At 27.5% G+C, this 12,194-nt stretch overlaps 1 protein-coding gene across 1 annotated transcript in view; it reads left to right on the forward strand.

The window, feature by feature from the left end:
- The first annotated feature begins 248 nt into the window (after positions 1-248).
- The window catches only part of LOC100201353 (BMP-binding endothelial regulator protein), a 34,230-nt gene continuing 22,284 nt past the window's right edge, over positions 249-12,194 (forward strand). Inside the window, exons 1-2 of the mRNA XM_065809047.1 lie at positions 249-406; positions 640-670. Coding sequence (XP_065665119.1) covers positions 353-406; positions 640-670 — 85 coding nt within the window. The 5' untranslated portion in view covers positions 249-352. The remainder of the gene's footprint in view (positions 407-639; positions 671-12,194) is intronic.

Genomic DNA, 12,194 nt, shown 5'->3' on the forward strand with positions numbered 1-12,194 from the left:
AGACAAAATTGTTTGTAAATAATAATCTTTTATTTTATTAATTTCACTTTGAGTATATTTAATGCTTGGAAGTAAATATATGCATACTTTTGCAAGAAGCGGTTTTTTATTTTCTTTTTCAAAAATATTAAAAAGACAAAATCAGTTATCCCAGCTGCATCTTTTTTGGCTACAGCTGTATTGTTTTTATTGTTAAAATCGTGGTGGTTGTTTAGCGTGTTGGCGTTTTTTACTTTGATCCCGTTGTTGAAAAAAGATCAAATAAGAAAAAATTTCTATAAGGATTAAAAAGAAGCTGTTTAAGAACAAACAGTCTTGCAATTAAAGGAAACTGATTTTGTTTTTGACAAAAATGTGTTTTAAAAATTGGGGAATTTTCTTTGTACTGTCAAGCCAGGTTTTCCAGGTGAGCCATTTTTGATGTAACATTTAGACTCCTACTAAAAATGATATTATTGTAAAATTAGTCTCTAAAAAAATATTTGTGAAAACCTAATCCTCTATTATTATCAGAGAAGATTAACACTGTAGGTGTCAAATCAACGGAGTGGTAACAGATTCGTTGATTTTACCAGATTTTTTAGTAAAGTGGAATAAGTACGAATGTTAATACTGTTACCAAAATAAATTTTTTTTTAGGTTTACACAAATATTGTTGAAGAAGTTACGAGTAAGTACAAGATTTAATACGTCATTAATGTTTTATCAAAACCGTTATAACAAATTTTTAAGACATGAAAAAATACCTCTTTAGAAATATTGCAAAAAATAAAACTGCTTAGATTTAAAAAGTAATACTTTTTAATATTTAACACAGCGATCTGTTTTCTGATATTTAACAGTAGTTAATGAAAGTGGATTTCCGACTATTTGCAGTTTTTATTCTAATCTGCTAACTAAAAAAGAATGTCTTTACAAAGGATGAATCGGAGTTTTGTTCCAACCGGAGTTTCTGTCGGAATTGTTATTTTTAATTCATTCCGGTTCCGGCCGGATTTACAATATTTCAGGCCGGAATGCCAGAATTGATTTTTTACCTTTCTTTTTCAAGACATGTGACAGACTGTAAAAATTAAATCAAAAAATAATTGTCCTACAGGGTAATGAAGAATTTTAGGTAAACCTAGGTAAAAAATACAAATTTATGACTCATTTTTCCAACTCATTTTTCAATGTTGCCTGTTCAATGAAAATAGTCTCATTTTAAATGTTACTTGTTACTATTTAAAATGAGACTATTTTCATTGAACAGGCAATATAGATTAAAAAAATATAAGATGCCTATTAAAGTAAATATTTCAATTTATATATATATATATATATATATATATATATATATATATATATATATATATATATATATATATATATATATATATATATATATATATATATATATATATGAAGGAAGGGAGGGAATATAAGAATGAGGGAAAGGGTTGGTGGTTTTGTGACAATTCATACAAAACTCGTTTATAAAGAGGAGGACAATTACTTGTTAGGGGGTGGGGGTGGGAGGGAGGAGAGCAACCACTTGTTGACTTTGGTCGCGTAACAAAGCTGAGATCCAGTCTACGAGTGCTTTTTGAATACCGTAAGCTCTTAACTTATGAATAATGCATTTATGCGTCATTTTGTCAAACACCTTCGCAAAGAGTGTTTACGTGACGTCTACTGCGTGGCTGCAATGAATTGCTTCCGTCATGATGTACCGAGTTTCTAGCAGGTTTGAGATACAACCCTTGAGATGAACAAAGCCATGCTGCTTTAGATTAAATAAGCCATTAGCAATACAGTGTTCCATTTTACTTGTTTGAAAAATACTTTCTATCATTTTGCATGAAATGGATGTGAGCGAGATAGGCTGGTAGTTTGATGCAAATAGTTTGCTCTACTTCATGAAAATAGGCGTTAAATTCAATTTTCTCCACAAGTCGGAAACTACACTAGTCGAGAACGCGCACCTGTAGATAAGAAAAGAGGCTTGGCAAAGATAGCTGCACATTTACTAAGGACCCGTCTATGCAAGACATTGTAGCCCATTAACTTTCTTTCATCAAAGTGGTTGAGGCACTTTTGTACTATACCGATAAAAAAAAATTGCTTGGTCAACGACACAAATTGCTTCATTATAATTTTCAAAGGCTAGCATTGAACCTTCGGGCTCCAAAATAACATTCAAATACTTGGATTGCTTCCAAATGAAAAAATTGTTGATATGGTTCAAAATAAATTATACGACATAATAATCATATAATCTAGAAAGAAGCATATAACTTCAAGCGTAGCTAATGGTGCATCAGTTATGAAAAACTTTGGAAGATTAAGCGAGACAAAGCACTTACTTTGCTATGCCCATTGGCTACATTTAGTAATTTGTGATGTTCTCTACAAAAAATCAATAATTTTAAATTCATCGGGCAGTGATTGTTATGCATTCGCCAGCCAGAGTTCTGATGAAAATAATTGTGAAATGTTTCGTAAATCACCACTCAAAAATGAAATTTTACAAAAATAAGTTAAAAATTGAATACACTAAAGAACTCTAGTCAATATTGGATGTAAAGACAAAGTGGAATAGTCTTCTTGTAATGTTGGGGTGATTCGTGTATTAAAAACATGTATGTTTAAAGCATCAATAGATTTTAAACACAACGATATTAAAAATATTTCAGAGAAACAATATTTAGTGGTGCAGACTGTAGTAATGGCGTTACAAGCAATAAAACTCGGAATGGAAAGACTTGGCTGACGCAGCGCATCCCAACTTGATGCAGAGGATGTATTAGTAATTATATTAGATGTTTTGCACAAAAATAAAGATTGCTTTTTGGTTAAAATGCTGCACTATGTGTAACAGAGAATTGTTGAAAGACGGAATAAAAATTTAGTTGGCTTACTAAAATGTTAAAATAATCATAATAGAACATAGATTTTATAATATTATTGTCCTGCAGATCAGTGCTTCAAACTACGTAGCTAAAAAATTATTTTCCAAGCTATTTGTTGAGGATATTGATAACTGATATTGAAGAACTAGAATGCAGTAATGATGGAACTGAAGCGTCGTTTATGGCCGAACCAAGTTTATCAACTAAATCTGAATTAACACTTTATCAGAAATTAGATGCTGCTATTACGAATTTTAGCCAAATTTAGAGTACAGAAGATGTATTATATGACGTTTAAAACATTACAAAAGAAATGGTTGTTTTTGATGCAATAAAATAGCGTTTAAATAATATAGACAAATTATATAATGCTCTATTAACTATCCCACCGTCATCAATCAAATCGGAAAGAACTTTTTGGCGGCAGGTCTTTTGATTATACGAAAATTCGGTCAAATCCTGGATCCCGGAAATGAAACATTTTTGTCCAAGAACTAGATACAGGTTTTTGAGTTACCCCACAACAAAATAATTGTTTGCATGCTTTGCTTATAATTAGATTCATAGAACTAAAACCAGTTTAATTTAATTACACTTAAACTTTACGCGTAAAATTTTTTAACCATGTTATTGTAACCAATGTTTTTGAAAGAAAAAATCTAAACAGAGATCGACATGACAAATTAATGAATGTAAAACTGATCACTTAAGTTTGATTATCATTGTCTCGGATTTTATCTATAAACTTCAGCGCTTCAAATTCATATATTTATTTACATTTATAACTTATGTACAAATTTACAAATGGTAAATAAATATTTGCTGTTCATAACGAAATGGAAAATTTATTTTCTCAATTAAAATGCATTTTCTAAGTTCTTAAAAAAAAGAAAATTCACGGATACGTATTTAAGAAATTTAAACAATGACCTGAAGTAAAAAAAGAAAAATGAATTTTTAAAAACTTTACTACAACACTCAAATAGATATGTTTTTTGTTTTATTTTCACTAACCAAATATTTAAATGCCTCAAATTAGTGTTTAAATTTTGTTTTAAATTTAAAGTGTTTAAATTTTAATCTAGAGCAAAAATGTTTTTTTGCAACGTAAGAAGTTAAAATATAATAGCGCGGATGTAAAAATCTGTAATCAAGAAACTTATTTGCTGCAAAGCCTTAAGAAACTATGTAATGGCAATCCTCATACATCTGGGTACACCATTTTACTCAAAGAAAAATAAAATGTTTAATAAATACCTCAATAAAAAGTAAAAAAAATCAATGCCTAAAAATTAAAAAAGACTTCAAGTCTTATTTATTTTGACATATTCATATATATATATATATATATATATATATATATATATATATATATATATATATATATATATATATAATTAATTAGTAAAAAACACTTATCTAACTTTTATCTTCGACTTGAAGTTTCACCATTGCTGGATCATCAGGAAGAGGAAGAGTATATATATATATATATATATATATACACACACATAAGAAACTAGTCGGTACTTTTTGAGGATTCACCCTCCCCCTCATTTTATTCGTAGAATTGCCTCTGTGTATATATATATATATATATATATATATATATATATATATATATATATATATATATATATATATATATATATATATATATATATATATATATATAATATATACATATATATATATATATATATATATATATATATATATATATATATATATATAATATATACATATATATATATATATATATATATATATATATATATATATATATATATATATATATATATATATATATATATATATATATATGAATATGTCTAATTAAGTGGAACATAATTAAAAGATGATAATCTTATAACCCATCTACAAAAAAGTGTAACCTTTGCATCGATGGAAAATATTTTATTATGACTTTTGATAGTCGATTAGTACTTAACAAAAAAAGTGAATTGGTTTCTGCTTGTAGGCATACGAAAAAAATTTTACTATTTAACTTTGATTTCGGCGATTTACTATCTATCTTTGATTTAGGCAAATATCGGACTCGTATACTTGACGAGAAATGCCGTTGCAACGCTAAACTTGCATTTTTTATAACGGTTTTTATTTTATATTTGAATAATATGGCTGATGATTGCCGAATGGAAAGAAACAAGTAGGTTCCATTACCTTTTAAAGCTTGTTTTAACAAAAAATTCAATAAGCTTCTTAGGTGAAGTTATGATATCTTAAAGACAAAAAGTGTCGATTTCAAAAGTCAGACTCAATAATTGTCAGTATTCGTCAAAATTCGTCATAAATGTCAGTAAACGTTGTATTCAAACTATATTATTTGTCTTTTGGTCGAAAGAACCAATTTTCGTCGTAAGGCTCAATTAAAAATTTAAATTTTGAAAGCAAAAGGCAACAGTTTTAAATGTAGTAAGGGTACATAAACAAAAATAGTTTAAATATATTTTTTGTATAAAACAGTGACCCCCGAAAATGGGAGAAAGAAAATAATAAAAAAAAAGATATTGGTAATTTTGTCTTACAACCAAAATAGTGAGAATTAACAATTGTCATTAAACTATAAAACTACTTGAATTAAAATTGAATAGATATGCGATACTTATTATATAATCATATTTATAATATATATTATACTACGTTATTGAGACTATAATCATAAATAGACACCAACCACTTAGTTGGTTTTTACTATATTTTTTTACTATTTTTTTCATTATTGTAAATTTTTAAAGCTACACTTTATAATTTGCAACATATTAATCTACAAAATTTTTTATACTTATATTTATAAAGTAATGGCAGTATGCATCCACTAAAACGAGTCATTATTGAATGTAGGATCAAATTATAAATACAAGTGCTCAACTGTATACATTTGTACTACATTCAAATCATTTTTTGAATAGGTAAGATTTGTTTTTCGAGGTGTGAAAGAAATAATTTAACTCACTTAGAATAGGAAAGTGTTGTATTATTTTCAAGAGTAGTCTAAAACAAAATACGTACAACAAGTTATTACATTGTTACAACGAGTAAACAAAAATGGTTAATATTAAAAATTACAATACATGGTAATTAGCGATAAAGCGCCATTTTGTAATGTTAACAGTAAAAAAATGTAGTTCTTGCCGATATTGTTTCAATTTTTTTTTTAACGTTAACTAATTATTAATGACGTAAATGAAAATTTCTTAAGTAATTTGTGGTTTTCAATGACTGCAAATACGCTTAACTTGAGAAATACCTAAATATGATGTCTTAGCATATGTTTATAATACCTTTATATAAATAAAAATATAATAGTATCTTTATATAAATAAAAATATACTAATACTTTGAATTAGTATATGCTATTTAAAAAATCTTACTCCAAAAGTTTTACTATGATAACTTTAATTTGTATACTTTCTCTTTTGCTGTAAAGCAAATAAGTTTGTAAAAATTCATCTAACACAAACTTCTAAAAAAAACATGTTGCTTGAAACTAAAACTTTCAAAATACTTTAATTAGGGACTAGCTACACATCAAGAAAAATTTACACTACTTTTTAAATAAACTAAACTGACGATCTAATACTGGTCGATTCAAAATAGGTTATGATTGTCATTATTTATCTTTGTTCAAATTTCTCTAGGCAAAGAAAAAACAGCTACTCAATTAATAATTATGCTTATAGTAATTTTTTTTTTTTAAGTTTATATTAGTTGTCGTAGCAAACAAATTACTTTCACAAACACAAACAAGGCTTCTGATCGTAATGATCTTATCATCAGAACCTTTTACAAGCGTGCGTATATAAACTTCATCAAAACATAATCAGCAAAGTAAAACGTAATCAACAATAAAAGTTCTAAAGAAAATATAAAGTTACAATTAAAAAAACCTGACTACATCATCCATTAAGTTAATTGAATTTTTCAGTTTTTATTTGAAAATGGGAAAAGTAAAATGCATATCAAAATTGAACAAAACAATTTTGTTCACATATGAAATTATTGTTTCCAAATATATATTTGTTTATTGGTTTCAAACAAAAGAGACCTTTGAAAACGGGTAAAGATATGTTATTTTCCCACATATAAATAAAGCCAGGGCCGTATTAAAGCGGAGGCTGAGGAGGCTATAGCCACTGGCCTACTACAAAAAATAGGCCCACTGAAAAAAAGTTAAAACGATTATAAAATATAGGCCCACTCCTAGAAAAAAGTATCCACAAATAAAAAGACCCATGTTTAAAAATATCAAAAAGCCAAAAACACCAAGTTATCAACAATTATTTGGCTCGCGGCCTTACATATTAAATATTTAACTAGCGATCATCTAGAAACGGTAAAAAAAATGTTTATCTATCGGATGTTAAATTATCGGAAATCTAGACACTGCAACAATATATTTTACCTCGTAGCATAAATTGTCTTTTTCTCGTTTTCATTTTGTTTATATCCAATTCAATAAAAAAAAAAAATTTAGTGCTGACTGTTCGCTCGTTATATTATTTATATAATGTTTTCTTTATATTTAAATAAAAATTAAAAATCATGAAAAAATAAAAAAGCGAATGCAAGAAAGCAAAATTTAAGAAAGAAGAAGAGAAACTTTAAAAAAAGTTCTGGAAGTAACTAAAAAGATCACTGAACTCTATCGATTACCTGAATCGAATATTGAACTTGGTACAAGTAGCGCTATTGAAACTGAAACTTGTCAAACTGATGACCATGACCAAGCAATAGGTATGGAGGTATTAGATAACACAACTCAACTCAAATATAAATCATGAACATAAACTTCAAGATAAACCAGCACTAGTAGAAGGTCAAGCAGAAGAGGTGAAAGTGGAAATGCAGTGTGATAAACTTGCAGTTATAGAAACAAAGTTTTCTGATGATATAAGAATGTCGCCATGAAGTCACTTTGCACAAAAATAGTTTAAAAAAAGTTATTTATATAAAAACTATAGGGAAGCAAATAGATAAAAGTCTTGTAGAAGAGTACATGTCTAAAAGGAACTATTGGCGTCAACTACTCAAACGTTTTTTATTTCTAATTAATTTATTGTCGGCAAAAAGTCTTGCTTTTCGAGGAAATAACAAGAATAATGGATCTGTCATCAATCGAAATTATTTAGGATGTTTGTAGTTAATTGCGGAGTATGATCCATTTCTTTCAAAACACATTCAACAACGCGCTAACAAAGGTAGAACCCTGATATCATATTTATCATCAACAATTTGTGATGAATTTATTTTAGTTATAAATGATCCGTTAATGAGACAGGTCATACAAGAAATAAAAAATGCAAAATAATATTCTGTCTCAGTAAACTCAACACCGGATGATTTGCTTTAAGACCAGGTAACATTGATAATTCGATATGTATTAGCAACCGGACCAGTTGAACGTTTTATAAAGTTTATTCTGATATATGAGCATACTGGTAAGAGCTTGGCAAAAATACACCTTACATTTTTCAGAAGAGAATGGCTTAAGCATTAAAAACTGTAGAGAACAACCGTATGATAATACATCAAATATGAGTGGATAATACAATGGTATGCAAGTCTGGGTTCGTAAAAAAAAAGTTTAGCTGAATACATTCCATGTTGTGGACATTCTCTAAATCTTTTTTGTAAAAACGCTGTTGACAGCTGTCCAGTTGCAGTTTTTTTTTCGATTTTGTTCAAAAACTATTTGTACTTTTCTCTCCTTTAACACGCCGATGGAATCTACTTTTAACTGGCTTTACTCCTTTACAAATACCTACATTGAAACGACTTTCGGATACATGTTGGTCTACTAACCACAACGCAGTTAATGCACTGCAGAAAGAGTATAAAACAATTCAACAGATTCTTGTCAATAAAACTGAATCAACAACTAAAAAATCTGTTACGCAATTGGAAGCAAAAGGACTTAATGTAAGTATGAATAAATTGTGTATCAACAAGAGCATAAAAGTCAAGCAAAACAGAAAATGAAACTATCGTGATGCAGAAGCAAATGATGCTGACACTGGATTCACGCCTTCGGAAAAGTTTAAAGTACACACATTTCTTTCAATTATTGACAAGCTTTTATAAGACTTGAATCAGAGAATTTCTGCATGCAGTGTTATTTGATGATAGATTTGGTTTTTTGTCTTAAGTTACTACTTTAAAATCTTATGATTTGCGAACCAAAGCTGTGCATTAGTTGAAATATACCATGAAGACCTTGAGCCTTGGTTATCCAATGAAATTGTCCAATTTATTGCTTTTTTCAAATAGTTTAACAAAGAACCACGTCAACTGAAAATAAAATTCGTATAAGCAAAGTAGAGAATTACAGATGTTCGTATTTATTGGTAAGCATAAGCTTACCATTAAAAGATACACTACGCATGTATCTTTTAATGGTAAGCAATTGCAGCGGAGAACGTTCATTCTCTCAACTTAAGCTCATTAAAAACGATTTAAGATCAACCATGGACCAAGAACGTTTAAACGCCATGTTACTGTTACGTATAGAAAATAGACTACTTCAACAGCTTGATTTAGATTCTGTAATTGAAAAGTTCGTTCATAAAAACTCTCGAAAAGTTAACGTCTAATAATCTAAGATTTTAGCAAATAAAAAAAATTTCAAACTTAAGAAAACTGAAATATCGTTGAGGAATGATTTGCAATTTGTTGCATAGATATACTAGTTTTACTAATTTTTTACAATTCTTCATTGCATTAAAAACTACTGTTTACAGTAAATATTTTGAAAATGATGTTAACTGCATTGAATTATAATAACATAGTTATTAAAAAATATTATGAAAAAAACATTTTCTATCTTTTTTATTGCATTACTCTACAAATTTTGTATTTTTTTAATAATAGGCCATTGGCTTTCTCTAAATTTGCAGCCTCAGGCCCACTTGGCCCTTAATTCGGCCCTGCATAAAGCACAAAACATTAAAAACATTAAGCTCATAAATTTTGAGAACTTTCATTTCAATAAAAAATGGTTTGGAAAGAGTGTATCAATCCGCAAAAATTATTAAACGGATCGCATATTTCTGACAGCGTTAAAGGCATTTCAACTTACATTTTTCAATGCTTCACCACGCAACATTAACATAATTTAAATAACTATAAATTAATGAGTAATAAAGTTGAGTTAGACTTTTTTTTTACATAAATATGTTCTGGTTTTATATAAAACTCAAATATTTTCAGAAATTTTTGTACCAATATATAGTTGTTATGCGTTTTCCATGTGATGTTTTTCTCAAGAAAAACACCTAAAAATTATGTTACATTATGTCTTTTTATTTCAACATCATCAATAAAAATTTTAGGCAAACTTCAAGGTAAATTAACTTTTTTGAGACTAGGTGGAAAAGAATCCTATTTGTTTTTTCAATGTTAAAAGTTAGTTCTTTGCATTTAAACCATTTTAATATATTTCATATATATTCATCATTCATAGTATAGAAGAGTTTATAAATATCATTATCGGAAAAAAATAAGTTAGTGTCAGCAAACATGATACTCATTAAATTTGAGGCTTTATTTAGGTCGTTTATATAAATCAAGAACAATAGTGGTCCCAAAATGGAACCTTGTGGAATGCCAAAGAATTTATTAAATTCATGAGCTATAGCTCTTGGTTCGCATATATGCTTGTTATCAACTATAATCGTTTGGGGAGGGAACCTTAGCATCTTTTTTGTCTACCACTAATTTCATCTTTTATTTGCAAAGAGCATTTTAAGTTATTTTCAAATTTATCTATGAGTCTTGAATAGTAAATTTTGTTCAAGTTTTTACGAACTTTTTCAAATAGGTATTTGTATTTATTATTTTTATAGAATTTTTCATATAGTAATATATACAAATAGGTATTTGTATATATAACTTTATATATTTTTTCATTTGCAGATGATTTTTTTTAGGATATTTTATATAAAGCTTCTGTTTTATTTTTGATGGTTTTTTAAATCATCTGGTCACCCATGGGTAATATATATTTTTTGGATTTATTGTTTTTACGATGATACGAAAGTTAGCATCATACAAGGAATAAAATGTTTCAAAAAATTTATCGTAAATTTTGTCTGCATTATCATTAAAGTTAATATGATTCCAGTGTATGAGTGGTAATTGGTTTTTAAATTGTTTAATATTTCTTCGTTCTTTGTTGTTTCTAGGTGTAGTTTTAGATGAAAATGTAACGTGGAAGGAGAACATACGTTTAATCCAAAATAAAATCTTAAAAAATATTGGTCTTTTATACAAAGCCAAACAGATGTTAAACCAAAATTGTTTGAAATTCATTTACTTTTCTTTTATTCATTGCTATCTAAATTACACCAATATTGCCTGGTGCAGCACTAATGTATCTAAAAATAAATCTAAAGCTTCTAATTAAACAAGAACACGCTGTAAGAATTAATGGAAACGCTTTTCGCACGCTAAAATTCTTTTTAAGTAATTTAAAATACTCAACGTATTTCGACTTAATCTATATCATATTCTTATATTTATGTTCAAAGTAGATAATAAAATAGCACTCATTATATTCAACTCATTTTTTGAAAAAATAAATCATTACCCAATACTCTTCCCCTACTCTCCTTTTAAAACGTAAATGTTTTTTTGTGATTTGTTTTATTTTTCCATTATATGAACAGCAATATACCCAACAATATTTTCAAATGACAATAATTGTCATATAATTATTATATTCAACCAAAAACATATTATTCTGCGACGAAGTTCTCAATTCCAATCAGAGGACCTAAATTATGGAACACGCTATTGGATAATAAGTAAAAAAGATTTTCTTCCCTTGATCGATTTAAAAATAAAATAAAAAATAAACTTTTGATAATTGACAACGAACTTCATCTGAAACTTTTAAATAGGAGTAATCACTTGTTTTTTACTTGTTATTTACTTTATCTTTGATCAAACTTTTTTTGATTTTAATCTGAATCTTGACCTTTCTTTGATGTTCATATTTTATCGCATTTTTATCTATTTTTAAATTCGAAATCTTAATAAATAAAATCTCGAAGAAAAAATTTATATATATAAATTATATTTATACTTGCATTTATATATGCATTTTATGCATATGTGCATATACATATATACATATATACATATATGCATATATGTATATATGGATATGTGCATATGTGCATATGTGCATATGTGCATATGCATATGCATTATTACATTGTGATAACGGTAATATTTTTTTTTGTTATTTATATTCTTGTTTTGAAGGGGCTTGGTGATATG

This window comes from Hydra vulgaris, chromosome 11 (assembly GCF_038396675.1).
Source record: "Hydra vulgaris chromosome 11, alternate assembly HydraT2T_AEP".
Lineage (NCBI taxonomy): Eukaryota > Metazoa > Cnidaria > Hydrozoa > Anthoathecata > Hydridae > Hydra > Hydra vulgaris.